The following is a 22,887-nucleotide window of genomic DNA, read 5'->3' as shown; positions in this document are numbered from 1 at the left end:
AATTCCACTACTGGTATTTACCCAAAGCCCTTCATTCTTGAAAGCAGATCAGAGTAGCACATCACAACTTTCTCTGAGAACTTGTCTTTCCAACCACATTTCCGTATGTCACCACTCTCTGTCAACACAGAACCCTCCGCACTCTCTTTTACCTTCTTTATAAAGTTCAAATGCATTTACAGAGTAGAAGCATTTAAGATCACAGGCATACCTTGCTAAGCCTCCAGGCATCACTAATACCTAGCTGGTTTTAAAACTTAAAGTATAAACTTAAAACTGAAGTATAAACATCTTCCATCTTCTTTGGAAGGGAACTGCTCATTTGTATTTTCCCTGATTAAGATGACAGAGCCTCTGACTTGTAGATGTGCTCTGTTCGCTACTCATGACTGATGTGTTTAGACTCCAGTTCAATAGAGTAAACAATAAAGCATCCATTCAGTTGCACTCCCCATCCAAATCTCTCTGTTCACATGATCTGCCCCAGCGCATTTATATCTATCTTGTTGCATCAGCATTCATTACTTTTTTGCATTTGTAATTGTGACACGCAAGTACAACATTTCTAAACCTAAAACCAATACAAAATTACCAAACAGGTCTGATCCAAAAGTCCCGCCGCATCACTATAGGCCAAAATAAATGAGAATGGATACGAACTTCTAGAGAATGGAATAGTCTAGTTCAGTGGGAGATCAGACAAAATGGGGGCATCAACCTCACACATACACCCACCTGTGTGTACTCATTCATGTGATCAACACAGTCTTACGATGTCTGATTTGTTCTGGGCTCCAAGTTAGTCATCGGGAAGCGAAAGATGAGTAATACACCGTCCTAGTCAACAGGGAGACAGACGTGCAAACACACCGTGGGCAGTCTAACCTGTCTAACTGGAGAATGGCTCGTGAATGAGTGAGTCAGCAGGGGATGAATGAAAGCCAGCTGAATGCAACGACAATGAGGGCGCAGTGCTACAGATACTATGTCCCCTCTAAAAAGACACTGGGATTTTGCAGGCACAGATGGTGCCGAGGCATCCCGGGAACAGGGCATAGGCCAATACTTTCCAATACTGAGAAAAGGACAGTGGCCTCGGGGAGAGAAGTTGTTCTAAGTCCACACACAGAATGATTAATCTGAGGTGTGCGCACACATGCAGATTCCCGGGCCACACCTTCAGAGGGACTGAGCTGCTCTGGGCTGGGGCCCAGGAATCAGAATTTTTGCCACGGTCCTCCTCTTGGCAGAACGGCAAGCGGCAGCATGGCTCTAGCCTCTGCCTTGGCCTCGTGGCAACACCTTCCATTTCTGCTTGTCAACACGTTTGCCGTCAGCTTTTGGTAATTGATACTTATCATCTCTAAATGGTTTCCTTCTATTCCCATTTTTCCTTCATTTTTATTTGAAGTGACTGATGAATTACATAAAATGCCTTTTGAGTATCTCTTGATATAATCATTTTAAATTCCTCTTTATGTGTATCGAGGCGAAGATATTTGATTTGCAAAAGCCTGTGTGGAAAGGTGTTCGCACTGACAAAGGACGTGGTTTCTTACTTTGGGTGAGGATCAACCGTGTGCTAGGCATTTTCCAAGCATCATCTCCTCGAGTCCTTGCAAGCTGTCTGTGAGGTATGCGCTCTTAGGCTCCATTTTACATATAAGGAAACTGGGATTCAGATGCTGAACAGGACCAAAGGTTACCTTTAGGGTTCACTGTGCCTGTGTGGTGGGCACCACGGGGGAAACCTCAATGAACAAGAAACATCTTTAAGGCACATTTGCTCCTGCCCATGATAAAAAGCAGCCACAGTGAGAGCCCTGACAAAAGGCCCATTCCCGCAGGTGGAGAGAATCAGGTAAGACTTCCTATAGGAGGCGCTGTTAGGTCTGGACCTTGTAGGGTAAATGTAGGATTCAAACATGCTGCCATGGGGAGAGATAGGAAAAATATAAGGGGGGGGGGGGGACACGAGTTTCAGAGCGTCTGTAGACAGGGCTCAGCCCAGGTCACCCTTTTCCGCCTCCTTGATACTTGCATGGCATTTATCCGAGGCTAGGTGAAACCGTTAAGTGCTCTCTCTCTCTCTGCCGGAACAGTTGGTAAACATCTTAGTGCTTTTTCAAGAACTACTACACTAAAATGTCTCTGTTTGAAACAATTACTGTGCCCATCACACACCCTGAGATAAATTAACCCGTGAACACATGCCAGCTCCTGAAACCTTTTAAAAAACAGACGCCGAGGTTGTTGGGTGCTTCTTTACTGTAGGAAGGCAAAAAGGCATTCTAGAGAAGCATTTCTGTCAGCTCAGAATGCAAGGAATCATAGCTACTATTTATAAAATACCTCCTTTGTGTCAGCCACTCTGCATAGACCCTCCCTCACCAGCCCTCTCAAAATGCCAGGGAGTCACCGCTGTCATCGCCGCTCTGCAGATGTGGAAACTGAGGCTCAGAGTGGCTCCATGATTGTTCAAGGTCTGAACAATCTGGCAGAAGAGGGAGACATTGGACTGTGATCTAGGTCTGATATCAAAGCCCACATTATTTCGCCATTTTTTCTCGTGTGCTGGACACTGGGGACCGCATTCTAGACTCTCCTCTGTCCCTAGGACTCAGTTCCTTTGATTTATAGCTCTGTTTGTCCTGGCCATAAGCACTCTGTGGGGCACTCTTCACTCTAACCTTGGCTGCCTCTGCTCTGGCAGTCTGGTGCTCTCAGCTCTGACCAGGCAAATCCCCAGGATAGCAAAGCCAGAATTGCCTCAAGGGCCTCCCTGCCAACGAGGGATAGCTACCACTTCTTGTCCCTAGCAAGGCACTGAGGTCGTTACATGGAACTGAGTTTCTGCCAGGAGGCAGACTTGCTTGTGGATCCTGGCTCTCCGGCAGCCTGGCCAAGGGCTGTCCAAGCACACAGTCTAGGTGGGAACCCTTCCATCCCCTGAAGAACAGAGTTTAGGGAGAAGGATGGGCAGGGCTGAGGGGCATGTGGTCCTGGGTTCAAACCCCCGCCCTGCCACATCCTGCCTGTGGGATCTGCACAAGTCCCCCAACATCAGTCTCAAGGTCTATGTAGACTCAACACAGTGACACATATCTTGCAGGGCTTGCCGCGAGCATGAGAAGAGCCTGGCCCATACTAGCAACCGATGGGTGGTTTCTTTTAACCTCTGCCCACTTCTCAACCTGACCAGGTATGCCTCATTCACTGCTGTGTCTGCAACAGCAAGCACATGGTGCAGTGCACAGTAGCAGCTCATAAAACAGAATGAATCTTGAACTCCAGCCTCTTTCTGCCTCAAAACTCTAGGGCAGGAATTGGCCAACTATGGCCCTCAGGATAAATCTAGCCCTGTATTTGATATTTTTAAAATATTTTTTTTTCTTGCAGTATTTTTTTATTAATTTTTTAATAAACATATAATGTATTTTTATCCCCAGGGGTACAGGTCTGTGAACCGCCAGGTTTACACAATAAATTTTTTTTTAATTGAAATACCTCCATGCTTCTTCCCTTGTCCATCAGATATGGCTGATTTCCTGTTACAACAGCAGAGTAGATGCAACAGAGACCATATGCCTGCAGAGCCAAAAATATTTACCACCAGCTCCCTCTGGAAAAGGTCTGTGGACCCCGAGCTTGTGTCTAGGATCTTTCAGTGCAGGGAGCGCCCTTGAGGACCTCTTTGTTTTGGGGAAAAAGAAGTTTCTCTATTTCTTCCCTACTCACACTTTATAGCCCCTTTCCCTGGCTTATCTACCTTTTTCCCCTTAGCTCTCTCCACCATTCCTTAACATCTATGCCACTTTTTTAATACATGTTGTTTATTCTTGATCTCCTCTATTAAAAAGCTTCATGTGGGCAGGGAGCTTTGTTTGTTGTGCTAACGCTTACGTGCCAGTTGGGACCATCCCCCGGCACACACTTGGGAATCCCACAGATACCTGTTGACTGAATAAACATGGATTTCAGTGACAAGATTATTCAGCCAAAGCATGTTGGAGCATTTCTCTTTCACAGAAGAAGAGAAGGGACTTTTAGAGGGACCAGGTGGCTCCCCAACCCCAGGGGGAGGTATTGCTTTTCCTATTTTATTGATGAGACCACCAGGACTCTGGCTAAGTCAATGCTTCTCAAACTTTGATGTGCATGAGAGTTGCCTGGGGTTCTTGTTACAATGCAGGTTCGGGTTCAGGAGGTGTGAGCTGGGATCCTCATGCTGCAGTTCTAACATGCTCCGGGTGATTCCAACGCTGCTGGTCTACAGACACACTTGGAGTAGAGAGGGCTGAAGGCATCCACTCAGGTCCATCCCTAAGACCCGGGGGAGTGGAATTCTGAACCTGGAAATCACAGGGTCAGCATTTCCCTGTGTTTCCTTTCCTCCTTCTCCATGCATCTCTCAATCCTATGGCCTCACAGAACCCATCGTGCCTGCCCTCTGGGGCTGCTCCCTGTCCCCAAACACTCTGCCCCAAGACCTTCCCTCCCACAGCTGCCAGCATCTTCAGGCTCTTCCTTCTGCAAAGCACTTCTCCTCTTGGTTCTGAAGATTTTCGTCCTGCCTCTCTGTCTGCTTTGCCAGTTCTTCTCCTCTCCTGAATTGTTAGCTCAGCTCCTGAGCTGGCATGAGTTTCACAGTCTAAGATCTGTGACTTAGAGCTCTGAAGTTTGCAAAAACTGAAAGACCCTTGTGTATCACTGCACCTTGAAGTACAAGTACCTGAGTGTCTGTCCCATACACTTTCACATTTTTCATCTTTAATTCTACCACAGTGCCTGGGCATCCAAAGACAGGGCTAAGTACACTGGCTAACTGACAAAGGAGCTAAGGTGCCTAGAGACTATGATGGGTCATTGCATACCCACACCTACTGTTGAACACTGAGGCCAGAAGAACATCTGGAAGACCAGAGGAGCTCCTAGGGGCCACCACTACTGCCCTGAAAGGGGAAAGAAAGAAAACTAACATTTCAGGAGTGCCAACTTTGTTCCAGGCCCATTACAAAATTCCTCATTTCCTGAGTTAGGCACTATGATCCCTATTTTGGATTTAAGAGAAATAAGGCTCAAGGAGTTCAGAAGACTTTCACAAGGTTTCATACGTGAGTGAGAAAGATGTAACTTGTCCCCAGAGCATCACAACTCTGAAAGTTCATTCTCTTTCTACCACAGCGACAACACCCCATGTTGTTCCTGTGCTTAGAATTCTTATTTCTTCAGTAGTGGGAAAAATCCATCTCTATAAACACTGGTAACCATTCCTTGCCCCATTAGAAATTTAGTCATCCCAGTAAGCACTCCTATACCAGAGTACATACAGGCACCTCTCAGCTGACATTTCAAGTGTTTGGCTTTATCCTAGACCCCAGAGAGGGTTGAATACTGGGAGGGTGGGGCTCAACGTCCTGGCCATCTCTCCATCCACAGTGTCTGGAACATAATAGGCATGTTCAATGGATGTTTACCAAAGGAATGAATGAATGAAAAAATAAAGCAAATTCTCTGGTACTTTCAGTGTTGGTGGTGGTAGTCCATTTGTTCCTGGATAATCTGATGGCATTAGTACCAGAATCTTATCTGCTCATTGTCTGGCCTATTGACCTGGAACCCAAACATTAAGCAAACGGGGTAGGAGAGCCTTATTTTGGTCCATCCTCATCAGTGAAGGCTTCAGCCGACAATCACTAGCAGACATGGCCTCCCTCATAAGCCTGGGTGTGCCAGGGGTGTAGCAAGACATGGAATGATGGACAATACACTTTACCAGAAGCCAGGCATCCTGAGTTTTAATCCCACTGGATGAGTGGTTTCATACACTTCCCTTGACCTCAATTTTCAAACACTGGAAATGCATATTAGGAAGATGGGACTACTTCAGTGGTTTTCTTAACTTTTCATTACCAAGGATCTGTTGATGGGAGCTTTTTCCCCTTTATATTTGTGTTTTCAAAATGTCTGTTAATAATGAAAAAAAACATCACCTTCATTTAGAAAGTGCAAAAAAACTGACAGGCAACAGGCCAGCTATAACTACAAAATGCACAACATGAGATACCTAATGCCAAACCCCAGACTGCGATCATTCAGGCCCAAAGCAAAGATCTTGGATGTTTCTGTCACCTGTGAAGCTGGTTCTAGGTAAAGATGGTTCCCTGAAGACTTACTGAAATACAGGAAACAGCCCATGATTTTTTTCTAACCTCTGAGTCCCTCGATGCTACACATTCCCCAAGTAGACACCAATGGGCTCTGAAGCTGCTGAGACTGGTGATTCTGTTTTATCTCTGCAAGTCCTGCAGGGGGGTTAGGTTGACCTCTTGATGAAATTCAGGGATTTCTAACTAGAAAATTATACTGCCTTCACATCTCCAAAAATTGGGGGAAAAATCCAAGATGGCAGAAACATAACAGACATAAACAATGACAGTGCATTTTCAAATGGAAAACATCTATGTGAAATAAAAACTTTGGGGCTACAGATGACTTAGACAGAAATGAGTATGAGAAAACCAACAGACACTTGGTTGGTGAAGGAAATGCATGCTACAGTTCCCTCACAGGGCACGAAGAAAAGTTTCCCCGGGTCGATACTTACAAGTAATAGGAGTAGGAATAAGCATTTCTTCTACATATTGATGGGCAGTCAGATGAAGGAAATGTCCAAAAAGGGGGAAAAAGAAAAGACAAACAAACAAGAATTAGATTTATATGAAATCTTGATTCTTAGAAATGCACATAGTATTTCAGCATCCCAAAGCTCAAGGAGATGCAAGTTTCTCTAATCATCTTCACTGAGAATCAGATACTTCCGGTGGTAGAAGGAGTGAGACAGACCCCTCTTAACAATGGAGAAATTCACTACTCACGCTGAAAAAGCCACGTCTAATGTTGGCTGGTTTACTTGTTTGAAGGTTCTTTTCTTCTGGTCAACTAAAACTAGCTTCCTTGTAATTATGACTTTTTTGGCCTTCTAGAACTATTCTACCACTCTTCCACATGATAGTGCTCTCATGACCTAAGGAAAGCCACAATGACTTCTATGTTCTCAGTTTCAGGTCAAACCAATCAGAACCTATTTAGTAAGGCCATGCTAAAAGCAAGGTAATCAGGTAGCTATCATTCAAGATGGCTCCCCAATAATCCACACTTCCCAGTACGTATGCTTATGTGTAGTTTCTTCCCACACTGAACCAGGATTGGCCCTATGTGACCAAAAGGATGAGGTAGGAATTGCACTCTGGGAATTTCTAGGATAGATCAGAAAGAAGACTTGTAGCTCTATATAGGTCTTCAGAACCCTCAGTTGAGACCCTGACTCTCCTTAAAGAAGTCCAAGTATCCTGAGGTTGCCATCCTGAAAAGACCAACTGGAAAGACACTAAAACTGCATGAAGAGAGACATCCAACCAGCCCCCACCAGTTAGATTATGTCAATGGAGACCCTTGGTATCATGGAACAAAACAAGTTATTCCCTTTAAAGCCCTGACCAAAGCTCAGATACATAAGAAAAAGGAGTCACTAAATTTCATGTTTGTTACATATCAATGATCAAAACAAAATTCAAACTCTATCATTAAGAGCACTGCACTAAGAGAAAGGAATTCTAACCTTCAATTCGAACAGACTACAACTTGAATAAATTCTCTGTGCCTTTATTTCCATATCTGAAACTCATATTAGTTGAAGTAGATAATTAGTTTTCAAACTGTGTTTGTAGCCTCCTGGGGGTTCTGTATAGTAGCCTCACTAAAATGGGAGAGGGGACTACTGAGCGGGTAGGACTGCTGGTCCCCTACTATCCACGAAAGCCAGCACTTCTCTATTTTTTTAAGTATTTTATAAACTGGAGTTTCACTTAAAATTTCACATGACAAAGAATTGCGCTCTCCAAAAGAAAGCCTGAAAAATCAACACCTGAGATCTCTTTGCATGATGTCCCTTATAGCTCTTGGCTTCTGAACAATAAAAACTCAAATAAATCCATGATATTTCTTTTGTTATAACTTTTTGTACTTTGTAGGAAAATAAATAGGAATGTCTTTATCTTACAGACTTCACCACACTGACAATAACTGATACATTTGTGGATTGAGAAAAATTGCTGATAATTAAGGTCCCCAAATATCCATCTGAATAGGCAAGAATAGTTTCCTTCCCTCTTGAGTTATCTGGTTAATTGCAACAGTTATCCCAGTTTGCTTGGCTCAGGAAGATGCAGTCTTTATGTCTGCAGCGTGGGGACATGTTCTTGGAGCCTCAGACTTCTCCCTCTTGAGTAGGAAAGTAGCCAAAGTCCCTAGGCAGGGACACTTGTAGTCTTTCTCTTATTCATCAGGAGAAGCCCACTCTCCGCTCTCAGAAGGAAAGTGACTCTGAGAAGTTATGGCAGAAAGGAAGCCCCATGTATACTTGGGAAGCTGAGCTGGGGAAAATGAACCATAGTACAGCAAGATCTCATAAAACTGTTCAACATCTTGGGTTAAAGGAACAGTGCCCTAGATGATGAAAGGGATGAGGAATGTGATGGGTGGAATTTGGAAGCACCCACACACGTCACCAAATCCCCCTTGCCAACCATATAGGTTCACACTGTAAGGAGTCCATTCCTCTCCTTCATGGCTGGCTCTGTGGTCCAGTACTTAGAAATGTGATCCATGGGGAAGAAAGCTGGGCTTCCATTTTATGAAGACTTACTGCTACCTCTGCTCTCCATATTGTCAGGAACAGTGGCTGAGATTTGAGAGGGCAGGGATCTGATCTCAGGTCTTTCACTTGCTCACTGTAACATTTTGGGCAAGTCAGTTCCTCCTTCCAAACCACTCTTTCCTGATCCATGCACCAAGATGAATGGCATGGATGACTGTCAGCCTAAATCGCTTTGAGGAGTGGAAATATGTCTTTGTGTTCCCGCACCACGACTTGCTAACTACATGGCTTTAAGTCACTCAGTATCTCTGAGTCTCAGTCTCTCCACATCAAGGCTGGGGATAATAATTACCTATTCCCAAGAGTCACTGTGGGCATTAACATGAATCTAAATCGTATTCAAATTATATGTGATATATATAATATATGAAGTATTTTAAGAAAATCATATTAATCTTAATTGATATTAGATTACAGTAATCTAAACACCTGACATTAGTAGTCCTCAATAAAGGGGAGATTATGTCCCCACCTCATCCGCAGATATAAGATTTACTGCTTCTCACTCTGGTAACCAGGAACAAAGTGTTCACCTCTTTAGGAATGATAGGAATAATAATAAAATAATAAAAATACTTATGGAGCACTTACTATGCATCAGGCATTGTCCTAGGCTCTCATACTTTAACTCATGTATTCCTCACAACCACCCTGACATATGGGTACTATTATCATTCTCACTTTACAGAGGAGGAAACCGAGGCAAAGGTTTATGTAATTTGCCTAAGATCGTGCAGCTAATAACCAGATTTGACAGCAACATGGCTCTAAAGCTTGTGTTCTAGACAACTAGCCTGTGCTGCCTGTGAAGAAGGAAGAAAGCAGATGGATGTTGAGCAATGCAGTGGGTCTAGCATTGAGATGACAAGCGTCTTAAAACTTTTAATCCTCCCAACCACCCCATGGAACAAGCATTATTGTTCCTGATTTTGATTGAGAAACCTGAAACTCTAAGGGATCACTCCTCACTAGGTCTATTGCTTTGCATAGTTTGGGACCAACTGTAATGCCTCCATCCTGAGCCAGATGCCTCACCATCAATAGCCCCAACCTGTGCTCTAGGGCCCTAGGCTGCACTCAATATTCTGAATCTTCTGGCTTTTCTGCTTTCAACCTTCGGGACTCACCTCTGCTGGGCCACTTCCTCATAACAATATGCTTCTTATCTCCAAACCACCTCTTCTGAGTTATCCTGGTTGTCACCGAAAGCTGGTGGGTGCTATCCTGACCCAGCTTCAAGGCAACTCCAGGAGAATAGCAACTGACAAGCTTCAATTAATTGAGTATCTTTCCCCAATTATATTGCAAAGTGTTCCTGGGCAAGGATTATAGTTTTTTACTGTGTGGCCATAACACAGTATACAGGTGTGTTTTCTCTCAGGCTTGAAGAAGATTTACCGAAGGTCTAAATTTACAAGGATACAGTGATATTGCAAATAACAGATTGCCTGAGACCAAAAATCTTGAACAGGGAGACAGCTTTGCTCAGAAAAAAACAAAAAACTCCAAACTTAATAAATCACATACTGCAGAATCTTCTTTTCTGCTGGCTGACAAGGCTGACTTGAGGCACAGTTTTCCTTTGTTCCATACTACTTAAACAGGACTAAGTTATCTATTTAACTATCCATGTGACCATCTACCCATCCATCATCCATCTACGCATGCATGCATAGACCCACCCATCCCCCCTTCCATGGAAGCATGGAAGATGCATGCTTCCATCTACACATGCATGTGTGCAGCCATCCATCCTTCCACCCATCAAACCACCCATCCACCTACCCCCTTGGTAATCTACCCACCCACTTATCCATCTAGTCTATAAGCCCACACACTCATCTACCCTCATCCAACAACCCATCCATCATCCCCCCATCCGTCTCCCCATCACCCATTCAGCAAACATTTCTCAAAGGCCTACTATATGCCTGTCCCTGCCAAGTTCCAGATAGAAAGACAAAGGAGATCTTGATCCAGTCCAAATGTCTGATGAGAGAGCCAGATAAGAAACTTGTAAAACAAAGAGTAATAAGAGTAATAAGAGCTACCACTTAAACAGCAGGAGGTCACTTACATGCCCGCTACTGTGTTAATACATCAGGTAGAATACTTTATTTAATCCTCACTATGCAGCATTATTATCCCTGTTTTATGGATGATCAAGTGAAGCTCAGAGAGGTTAAATAACTTACTCAAATTTATATAGTAGGTAAATGGCATGGCAGGAATGAGAATCCAAGCAGTCTGACTCCAGAAGTCTACACTAGGGAGCCTAGGTGGCTCCGTCGGACAAGCATCTGCCTTTGGCTTAGGTCATGATCCTGGAGTCCCAGAATCCAGTCCCACATGGGGCTCTCTGCTCAGCAGGGAGTCTTGTTCACTCTCTGACCCTCCCTCCTCTCATGCTTTCTTTCTCTCTCACTCACTCAAATAAATAAAAATTTTTAAAAAGATGTGATTAAATTCTAAGAAAAAAATGATAGAAGCCTGCATTAATAATCACTGTGCTATACTGTCTTCTGGAGTGATAAGCGACATGAAGTGGCAACACAGGGAGCAGTGGGACCATATCCAGGGTAAGGGTGGGGTAAGGTGGTCTAGAGTCTATGAGGCTTGAGTTGTAAAGTCAAGGAGCATCTAGATGGATGGAGGAGGAAGGGTACTTCCAGGCAGATGGAACTGTCTATGAAATGTAGGGGTCGGTTAGCAAGGAGAGAATGTCAAAATATTGGCAGGGCCTAGCTCCCAAAGAGCTGAAGGACTGTAGTCCCAATATCACAGCTCATAGGGAGAACCCAAAGAGCCAAGAGGCCAAATATTTTTCTAAATGAATGTTTCTGGCAGGAGTGTGAGCAGAAAGTTGGAGGGAAGAGGGATTGGGGTCATGAATGCTACTGTAGGGGTCCAAGTAAGAAATGTTGGGGGCCTTTCTTGTAATGGCCATGGGGAGGGAGAAGTGAATGTGAAAGGTGAGTCAGTTGGTGATTAAATGGGAGTGTACTGAGGAGGACCTCCAGGGTTCTAGTTGGAGCAGCTACCTGAATGGGCACAAACAGAAGGATTTACTTTTCAGTGTGTGGAGCAAGGAGCTATTTAGAATGGCATGGACGAAACAGTCAGCATGACCCACTTAATTTGGGCTGCTTTCCCACCTCAATGAACCACTGAAAATTACATTGTATGATTCAGCATCTCAGCAAGTGCTGTTTTATATTTCATTCAGGCTAGTGTGGCATCCATTATCAGACTGGCCAAGTATGAGACCCAGCTCTGCCACTTATTAGCAATGGGATTTGGGGAAATTTCCTGAAATTCCACATTTTGGTTTTGTGATCCGTAGCACGCTACAAACTCATAGTGGCACTGTCGCTTTTGGCCGGCCCAGAAGTTCCCTTTTCCTATCGCCTCATGTTTTCCCCGCTGGATAGACAGTGCATTCCCTGAAGGCTCAGACTATGGTGAATCCTTCCCATGCTGCCCTTCCAACCTCACGTCCTCACCACACTGGGTGTCCTGCTGATGCTCCATGTTGATATTCGGGTCTATGTTCTGAGTGAAGTTTTCCTGCCCAAGAGACAGAGTGTGAATCCTGGGCCCCATCTGTTCTAATTTCACAGGGTTCCTCCATTCAACATGTTTTTAGGGAATCCCCAGTATTTGCATGGCACGTTTGTGATAAGGATGAATCAGAATAGGCAGCTGATGGTCTAGCGGAGAAGATAAGTTATGAATACAAATGACAAATATAACAGGATATAACATGGAGCCTCAGAGAGGGGATCCAGATGGTGAAGAGACTGTGTCTAGACTGGAGGTCAGCAAAAGTTTACTGGAGAAAGATGGCTTTTGAAGGAGACCTTAAATAGGGGTAGAGTCAGGTCCCATGGAACTGAGAAACATAGGCATTGAATGAGGAGGAGACTTCACAACCAAATGTATAGGAGTGGAGTAAGACCTTCTGGAAATCGGCCAAAACTACTGTGAGCAGGGGATGGCGCAGCTTGACACGACTCTCCAGATGACCTAAATAAAACATATGCTTATTTTCTCATCTCTACTCCATGAACTACTGTTATAAGGGAGGAGAAGCCATCAAGGGACTTTTGACAGCAGGTTTGGGAATCCAAGTTTCATTTCTGCAACATCACTCTGACTGCAAGTCACTGCAAGTCTGACTGCAACATCACTCTGACTGTGGACGGTGGGTAGGAGGGGTGGGGCTGGGGAGGAGATGCATGCAACAGAGCTATAGGGGCCTTCACCAGGGAAGGAGCTGTAGAGGGAATGAGGGGGAGGATGTGACCAAGAGAAGATAAATGTGCAGGTTCAGAAGTATCAGGGTGACACGACCCCATCATTTTGACTGATGGAATGAGAGGTAGTACCTATCACTAAGATAGGGACACAGGATTGTGAGCAGGTTGATGGGCAAGTGATGACTGGAGCTTTGACCATGAAAGCCTCGAGGGATTTTCAAAACAGATATCCCCAGGCAGATAATACAGGGCAGTGAAGCTCTGGCGAGTAGAAGATCCTGCCCTCCTGGGTCATTCCCCCTCTCAAGGCCAGCAAAACTACACCTACCATGTGGATGCATCCACACCTGAAGACCTGGGTATATGGCACGGTGGCTGCGTGCAGGGGAGGGTCACAGAATATTCCTAGGGCCCGGGGCTTGTGGGAAGCCTCAAGGAAGAGGCAATAGTTGGGAGTCCTACTTGGAGGAACTTGGGCTGAGGGTTAGAGAGTGGCAGGAAGCTTGTCGGTGAAGACAAACATCCGACATTTGCTTCAGGGCAACAGCACGCGCGACAGCAGAGAGTATTAGCAAATGATGCCTGAACCTGGGCCACCTGTTTCCTGTTCCAGGATTCACTTATTTTCTACCAGTCTCCATGGACTGACAGAATAGAAGCTACCAGCATTCAGTTAACTCTCTGGAGTCACAGAGCCTGGGTTTGTGTTTTGATTCTCCAGGGACTGGGAAAACCATAAACTCTTTTGAACTTCAGTATCCTCTTCCCTATAGCAGAAAACAAACAAACAACCCCCCCAAGTAGGAGTAACAACATCCTACCTTGCTATGACTATTTCAAGTATTAAAATCAGAATATGGGGACCATTTAAATGGAAAATCTACAAATAGGTTAGAATGTGTGTACTGATTTCAGCACTGCCCTTAACATATTAGCAGTGGGTTTGGAGTTGGCTTGGTACAGTTGACAGTCACATGAGAGAGTAATGTCCCTGTTGATATTATGCATTAGGATCTCTTAGGCAGGGACAGGAAGTAAAGTCTGTCCCAACAATTAGTTCATTTGATCTTCAGAACAACCCCATGGGATTAGCTGCATCTCACAGCTGAAAAAGCAAAAGGCTTAGCTTTGTTGTTTCTCCAAGTCTAGCAGCAAATAAATAGAACTGTGGAGATTTGGACCCAGTTTTTCTGCTTTCTTGTCCATAGCAAAAAGCTGTCTATACCTATTACACTGGGAGCTCCTGGGGCAGACCCAAGTCACAGAGAACCAAAGTACACCAAGGGATGCACATTTTTCTCAATGTAGGCTCTCATATCTCAAAGTCAAGACACCTCAAATTCATTCTTGGAAAAGTTACTATATGGGCAGACAAAGCACCATTGGCAGAACATCGAGGCTGGACCAGGAAGAGCTGGGAAGGGGGAAAAGGAAGAGAGATGGAGGTGGCTAGAACCATGTGTAGGGACTGACCTCAAAAAGGTCTCCCTAAAAGTTGCTCAGTTTCCATTTGAAAAGAAAAAGGAATGGAAAGGTAATGTGGGACCCAGACAAGTCTTGGGGTACAACTCTACCAAAGAATACTACTTCGTCTGGCTCCAGGGTTTGCCCATGCAAAAGTAAATGGCTACACCTTAAGCCTTGGAGGACCATGCTCAGACTTCAGTGGGTGTGTCCCAAGGATTAAATTGGGACTATGAAGCTTGTGGACATGCATACATATGTGCATATTGCCAAAACAAACATTAAAATGTAGAACCTCCCATATGTGAATGGCTAACAAACACCTTCACACACCAAGGTTAAGGCACTGAGGCTTCAGCTTTCCATGTTCATTTTCATTGATGGCACCCAGAGCCCTATAGTAGTGAGTCAAGGGACCACAGGGGTGGCCTAGCAGCCCTTTGGCTGCATATTCCTTTGGGAGAGGACATTTAGCAATTCTAGAGGGAGGAGGCCAGGGAAAAAGATGAAAAGGACTGGGACGCCTGGGTGGCTCAGTTGGTTAAGCAGCTGCCTTCGGCTCAGGTCATGATCCCAGCGTCCTGGGATCGAGTCCCACATCGGGCTCCCTGCTCCCTCTGCCTCTGTCTGCCATTCTGTCTGCCTGTGCTCGCTCGCTCACTCTCTCCCTCTCTCTCTGGTAAATAAATAAAATCTTTAAAAAAAAAAAAAAAAGATGAAAAGGACTATAGTAATGAGAGTTTCTATTTCAAAACTCAACAAGGTGCATGAAAAGTTGTATGTTCTATTATATTATGGCATGCAGAGACCACTCTGGAACATTCTGAGGTCCAGATGTGATCATGAGAACCAGGAGTAAAGGATGGACCCATTATCCAACCAATATTCAATATCTCAGTTAAGAACTGTATCGGGGAGAAGCTCCAGGTTACGTTCTTTTTTTTTTTTTTTTTTTTAAAGATTTTATTTATTTATTTGACAGAGATCACAATAGGCAGAGAGAGAGAGAGGGAAAAGCAGGCTCCCTGCTGAGCAGAGAGCCTGATATGGGGCTCAATGCCAGGACCCTGAGATCATGACCTGAGCTGAAGGCAGAGGCTTTAACCCACTGAGCCACCCACGCGCCCCTCCAGGTTGCTTTCTTCTAATGCTCATGTAACACTCTGTATCTCCGTGGAGATCTGGTTCTGCATTGGCCTGTGTTCAAAGAAGCCCTCTCCAAAGAGCCAAAGGTACTATGCAAAATACTATAACTTGTACCTTCTGCAAATCCTGTTTGAATCACCCACCAACATTTCATATCCCTTCCTGCAACTGTACATTTCTAAATACCCACTTAATCCATTACAAAACAACCAAGCAGCAACAACAAAACAATTGATTTAACTTCCTTCATTAAGTTTTTCCCTTGGTCCCCTGTGTTTCTAGCTCATTCTCTGTCACTTTCTAGTTCAGTATCCCAAAAGAAAACAAGCAAGAGAAAGATTCTCTTCAGAGGGTCACAAGGAAGCCCCAAGGCCAATGATAATGAACACTGCAGGGAGAATCGAGGGACATATTCTGTGTATTGGAATACCTGGTTGGGCTTTGGGGAAATTGTTGAGCCAGCTGAATCCGTCAGAAGCAGAGGAAATAGGAAGCCACCACTCCCATGTCCACTGAGGTGACGAAGAAGACCCAGCTCAAGCCAGTGGAGGAGGCACATCAGGCATGTGACTTCTGAGAGTTCCTGCATCCAGGAACTAACTTGAGGTCACAGTGGGACATTGAAGAGATGCTGACACCAGGATCCCGAGTTGTGATGATCTGCCTATTATTGGGGTTTTCTTTTCCTTTAATACCTCTTCCTTTTAGGTAGCTGTGGATAGCCTTCAGGCCAGCAGTAAGTTAGTGACAGACTTAATTGAACAATAATGTTTTCCCCATACTTCTATATGGGGCTGGAGTCAGAAGAGCTAAAGGAGTTCACCAAATGCTTCTCTGTCCTTTGGGGGCATCTCTCAACATCAGAAGACATTGTACACTACTGGCAAGAGTACAGATCTATACTATGTTCTTTTTTTCTCTTCTTTCCTTGCCCTGCACCCATCTGTAAATTATTACTGTCAACTATGTTTTCTTTTCCCTTTCTCTTCTTTTTCCCAAAAGATACTGTGTATGCAAACAGTGATTAGTCCCCGCCCCTGCCCCCCCCCACCCCCCGATGCCACAACATCTCAGATTTGCCTCTTGGGGACACATGGTAATCATGGGACTCCTCTTCCTTGGGTCTAATGGACAGTTTTGATACAGGTGAGAGATGATATGCAGTAAAGGTTAAATCCACACAAAGGACTCATTTTATCACCTGTTCCTACCCTAGAAACAGAAAGCTCTTTCCTCCCTCCCGAAAAGTCACACGTTGCAGAAATAGCTGCAGAGAAGGAAGTGAAATTTCTTCACAAGCTCACAGACGATGGTGACGTGGGTTAAGCCAGGCTTTAGAAAGAGCAAAATTGGAAGAGCTTATCTGACTTACAAATCAGTGGCAAAGAATGAGAACATTTCAGGTCTATCAGAGAGGAATGCGTTTCTAGTAAATTGGTTACGTTTTCCAGGTAGGCAATCCCAGAGTCACCTCTGCCTCTAATGTGTCTGTGACTCTAAGAAACATGTCAGCAATCTTACACATGCTTACTGCTCCCAGAGAAACCAGCCTTCATGTTTGACTTCATCTAACAGCAGCTGACTTGTCACTGAGACCTACAATACGGTCTTACGGATGATGAGGATATGACAATGCAATGCTGTCCTTAATGCTTGTTCCCGGATATTAATGTCATACCTTCTCTTCCCCCTCTCCCACCAGAAAAGCAGTAGCTGGGTAAGAACCTTAACTTTCCCATCATTCTCCTGAGAGCCTGAGGAAAAGAGTGATCCTGTTAGACAAAGCATATCAAGAAAGGACAAGGTCCTACAAGAAGATGTCCTAGCCAGAGGGAGGCCTGGCTATTTCAGAAGAGAGTCATGAAAGACACAAGTATATTCTCGTGTCAAAATGGCCAAGAGAAGGCTGATTGCATGTATAGTGGGAATGCCAGTATTTCTGATTCACTGAACACTGGCAAGGGAGATTTAAAAAAAAAAAACTTTTCTGCATTTATATTCATGGGACTCCTTAGGTAGAAGCTGGGATTTGTCTTTTTGCTCTTGTGGGAAGCAAATTTCACGAGCGCTTTTTGTTCCACAGATGGAAGCAAGTGCCTGGTCCTTGTGACAGGGCTTGCCCTGAACTCTGTGAATGACAAACAACCAGAGCTTCAGGCTAAGGTGTTAAGTGGTTTGTGTAATGATGTAAAATTATCTTCAAGCTGGGGGCAGGGCATGCTAAGGCACATAATGTTACAATGTAACTAAATATTTTGTTTGCTCTGGCCAACTAGGGGAGTGGGAAGGTGGAGACCAAGAATGGGACCACCATGTTGAAACTGAGAAGACAGGGAGGTGGGTGGTAGGCATGGAAACATGGCGCCAGCCAAGGGGTCAAGGAGAGATGGGCCCTGGGACTCCCTGTTTGGAGTAATAACCTTGCATCCAGGGATAGTGACAGCTTGATATGCTTCAGCTTTCCTAGATGAATGGTTCCTTTCCAAAAGGAAACTGTCTGCAATTCCCTTATGAATGTCTGATAAACAGATGTCAGTGTGGCAAATCTTAGGGATTTGGGGATGAGGAGGAGCCTATACCCTGGCTTTCATGAGCAAAGCAACAGGCGCTAACTGTGTTAGTAGACCCAGGAGGACATCTTATGGAGAAATAACAAGTAGCAAAATTCCAGGTGGGAAGGTATTATGGGACATAGAGTAGGAAAGAACCTTCCCTTGGGACTACTGCACTACAGGAGGCTTATCTCTGCCACGTGGGGGTCAGCTTGGGATGCTGCTGGTAGGGCCATGAGAAATCAGGGTGAGTGAAGGCAAAAAGGGTGAAGCATGACTTTCCTCCATCTGTATTTCTGGGGCTGCCCAGTAATCCTGACGAGACATGATCGGTTACAACAGAGCAATTAACTCTGAGAAGACTCATGACATGGAATCCCATGGCACACCACAGTGGCCTAACCGCAGGAGGGAACATTGGCTCTGTAGGAAACCACCCATCTCTGGGCCACTTGCCAAGTAGGCAGATGCCAATCCAATGAGCCACAAATGGCTCAAGGATTTCAGGATTTGAACACTCATAAAAGAAAGCCCCTGCTTGGAAGTGATCAACAGAGCCAGGACCTGGCCATGTGGCAGTACTAGACCAGCTGGGGTCAGCAGAGTCTGCAGGGCAGCACCAGACACTCACCTCCTCTTGATGGTGAGCATGACACCCAGGAGAATGATGATGAACATCAGGAGGCCAGCGATTACACCAGCCATCTTCACGGTGTTGTCCACCTGCTTCTCTGGCTCCACAGTGTTAGAATTCTGAGTGGAGGCACCTTCAAGGGAAAAGAAGAAGAAAAATGTTGAAAAGGCTCATACGCATGACTAGACAACAATTATTAGACAACAATGACAACAGGTTCCATTTATGGAGAGCTGACTAAGTGCCAGGCACTACACTGAGAGCATTATACACAGTGTCCCATCTAATCTTTTTGAGGATTAGTCCTTTGTGATGTTGGGATTATTATACCTTTTTTTTTTTCAGAGGAAGAAATTGAAGTTCAGAGAAATGAAATGAGTGTTCCAAGGCTGTACAACAGCTAGGTTGGGGCACCATTATCCTCCAGGGAGATCAAGTGGAGAGTTTTATCCCTCACACTGATTTGTCCCTAGAATCAAACCATGGATCTATAATTTGATTCTTGGGTCTGTGGAATTATCCCAAGCCCTACTTTATTCTTTCCGGTAAAGGGTGAAAACAACAGCTTTGTGTTAAGGTAACATGATTAAAATCACTGGAACTTTAAAGGTAAAAACATAAAGATTTTGTTTTGTGCCTTAGATGAAACAAATGGTGTGGCAGAAATTTAGTGCATTGAAGGAACTGCCTGGGGTTTAGAAAACACATGTGACTGACTCCATTTCTGGAATTTAATGCTGATGCTACGTGCTCTGCCGGGTACTAACTTGTTGATTTCATTCCAGGTAGCCAAAAAAAAAAAAAAATGCCTCTGCTTGGCCTCTTCAGGCAATGGACCAGGGATCAGAGGTCCCTTCTCATTCTGGACACCTCCATGAACACCTCTAGAGAGTGGCCCAGAGGTTACCAGCACCCTGAATGAATTCCTTCCTGCTGCTACTCATATTCCCAGCAGTGCCACGTTTGTGTGTGGCAGCCTAAATCCACAGAATCCTTCCCCTGACACACCCCTACTTTTCTGCCTTATCAGCACCAGCTCGTTCTTCATCAGTGACTACATCTCCTCTGTTGGCCTGTGCCCCTGGGAGAGTTCTTTTCTCTTCACTAACTTCTAACTCCTTGTAACACTTTGCACACACCTCAATATACAGATATTAGTTATTTGTTTCTCCATCTGTCTCCTCCCATGGTCTGCAAGCTCCTTGGGGGGAAGATTATACCTCTTTTGTCTTTGTTTCCTCATGGTAGCAGTGAGCCTGGCTTGTAATAGGTGTTCTCTTAATGTTTGTGATTGTTCAACGTTTAGCTGAAGGGATGACATCTCTGCCCACACACATTTGTTCTCATGGAACCAAATTGAATTTCTCCTTTTTCAGTCATGTGTTCACAGAACTCAGCTGAATTGAAGGGATGTTAGTGCCCATAGCTACGATTCTGATTCCCCAGAGTCACTGATGTTTAAGAACAGCCCTCCAGCACAAGGATGCATCCCTTCTTCTTGGTTAAGAGTGTCAAGTGTTTTCCTGTATACGGAGACATTCTCCAAACTGTCTTGTAACTGGGACAAGCTGGGTTTATGTAGTCCAGCCTCCCCAGTGGGAATGGACAGTCTCCAAGAACAGGGAGTGAGTGTTCTCATCTCTCTAATGCCAGAGTCTCACACAGGCCATCCCCCTCCTCCAGTTAACAGATGATTACTGGATGATATAAAGAGAAGTGGACAGCAGTTGTTTGCTTCATTCATTCATCCACTTGCTACTGAGAATCCATGTGCCAGCCAATGTTATCTATGGGATGGATGGGAGATCCTTCTCCCAGATGGACTCATGAACATGGGATCTTATTCAGTTCCCTTCACCAACTAAAGGCAAGACCATCTCACCAAATCCCAGGCTTGCCTGAGCAAGCTCTACTTATCTACAGCCCAGAGAATTCATGAGGCAGTTAGCCAACCACCTCTTTGGCAGGCTGGTCTCCTATCCCAGAATGGGGGCTGATTCCAAAGGAGCACCCACTTAGCCTCCATTTCCCAGTTTGGAGCCATGACTTCTGAGATACGGCTAGTCCACTGCATATCAAACATAAGGGAAACTGAACACCTCAGGTGACAATTCCCTCAATTGTGTCAGAACCTTTTGATTTGGATTTGGATCTGGATCTGGAGGAAGGAAACTGGCTCTGGAGCATTCACTGCCATAGCTAAACTTTACTTAGTGCCTGCTCTGAGATCCTATTCTAGAGACCAGGGGTCTAAGGGCAAAGGAGCCCTGGAGAGGATTCTATTACCTTAGGAACACTGTTACTGGCTTGGCTTAAAGAGATTCATACTTCATTCCTCTGATAAATAATCACAAGCTCTCACGATATGCCAGGCATTCAGTGATATAGTGGTGAGCAAAACAGGCACAGTTCCTGCCCTCAAAGAACCTACCACGAGTGGTGGGTGGGGCTCGAGAGACAGAATTAATGAATGACGAATCGGTAACGTAAACTTTCAAGTCTGTTGAGAATGAGAAAAGAGAGGCATGTTGCACTTGGAAAGCACATACTAGGGGAATGAATCACAAGCGGCAAGATGTGGCCAGTGGGGTGAGCTTCAAGGGATGATGGGATATAACCGGTAAAGAACATGAGAGGAGCCTGTGAGAGCCACAGAAGCAACCGCACTGGCTGCGGCCGTGTGATGGGGCAAGGAGCCTGGTGCATTCAAGAAATGAAAGAAACATAGTGTAACCTAGGGCGAGAAAGCAGGGTGAGCACAGTGAGAGAGAAGCTGGAGAGCGCAGCTGGGGCCTGTCCACACAGGGCATCAGAGGCCACAATGAGACATTTTGTTCTTCACCTTGAGAAAGCCAGAGAGCCATTTAAGTGTTGTTCATGGAGCAATACCATGCTCAGATTTACTTTTTCAACAGATCATTCCAGCTTCAGTGTCGAGCCAAAGTGGCCCGAAGAGGCGAATTCGGAAACAGTGAGGCATCCAGGTGGACTTAGGTGATGGCGGTGGAAACAGAATAAAAGAGATAATTACCTGAAATGCATGTAAATCAAACCAAAACCTCTCAATGGGACGAATGCAGAGAATGAGGGAGAAAGATGTCAAGGATGCCCCAAGACTTTGGTTTCCTCCTCCTCCTCCTCCTTCTTCTTCTTCTTCTTTCTTCTTCTTCTTCTTCTTCTTTTTTTCTTTTGAAGATTTGAGTGTGTGTGTGTGTGTGTGTGTGTGTGTGTGCATGAGCACATGTGCATGCATGTGTAGGGGAGAGGCAGAGGGGGCAGGGGGAGAGTCCTCATCAGACTCCTTGCTGATCGTGGAGCCCAATGTGGGGTCAATCTCATGACCCTGAGATCACAACCTGAGATGAAACCAAGAGTTAGATGCTTGACCAACTGCACCACCCAGGTGCCCCAGGTCTTTGGTGTTCCTAAGAAGATGGATGACGGTGCTGTTTATGGGTCTGAAAAACAATAGGAAAAGTATAGCTACAAAGAGAAAATGGGTGTGTTTGGAACAATATGAGCTAGAGATACACTCTAGAAAAGGGGCGGTTAAAAACGCAGGTCTGGAACTCGGGAAAGAGGTCTGAGCTGGAAGTAAAAGTGTGATATATGCACACAGACCATATCTAAAGGCTGAGGCTGATGGAGCCACCCAGGGAAAGAATAAACGGTGACAGGAGAAGGAAGATATGCCTGTAGAGGAGGCAGAGCAGGAGTGGCCAGATGGGTAAGCTCTTACCCTAGAGCTAAGAAAAGAGTGTTTCAAGAAGGAAGGAATAATGAACTGTGTCAAACACTGCTCCCAGGATGGAATCAAGATCCACAGTCAAGGGAAAGTGAAGGTCTTGGATCAGTGTTAGAAACCCTTCCCCAAATAAGTCCCAAGATGTCCTACAATGAAGCACCTTCAGTGGTGACCATAAACCAATGATGGTTCAATCCAGGGAAGCTTTCTGAAAGACCAGAACCCAGTGGTTTAGACAAATTCAATCAGTTCAGCCAACAAGCATCAGAGGTGAAATCACACACTCTGTATAGGAACGTTATGAGAAGGAATCATGCTTTGCTGACCCAACCAGACTCCAGGAGCAGAGACATGAACATGGGTGCCAA

The 22,887-nt window shown here is 44.9% G+C and overlaps 1 protein-coding gene across 12 annotated transcripts in view; it reads right to left on the bottom strand.

Annotated features, from left to right (window-relative positions):
• Positions 1-22,887, bottom strand: part of PTPRT (protein tyrosine phosphatase receptor type T) — a 1,057,545-nt gene that overhangs the window by 159,385 nt on the left and 875,273 nt on the right. For 7 of the 12 annotated variants that reach the window (XM_059133123.1, XM_059133124.1, XM_059133127.1 and 4 more), the window contains 2 exons: positions 18,772-18,907; positions 6,608-6,637 (listed from right to left, as the gene is read on the bottom strand). In XM_059133123.1, the coding sequence (XP_058989106.1) occupies positions 6,608-6,637; positions 18,772-18,907 (166 nt within the window). The remainder of the gene's footprint in view (positions 1-6,607; positions 6,638-18,771; positions 18,908-22,887) is intronic. The other 5 variants (XM_059133125.1, XM_059133130.1, XM_059133131.1 and 2 more) reach the window with 1 other exon arrangement.

The sequence above is a fragment of the Mustela lutreola genome, chromosome 9, assembly GCF_030435805.1.
Source record: "Mustela lutreola isolate mMusLut2 chromosome 9, mMusLut2.pri, whole genome shotgun sequence".
Taxonomy (NCBI): Eukaryota; Metazoa; Chordata; class Mammalia; order Carnivora; family Mustelidae; genus Mustela; species Mustela lutreola.
The sequence above is the reverse complement of the archived record's forward strand: the minus strand, read 5'-3'. Positions and strand labels throughout refer to the sequence as shown.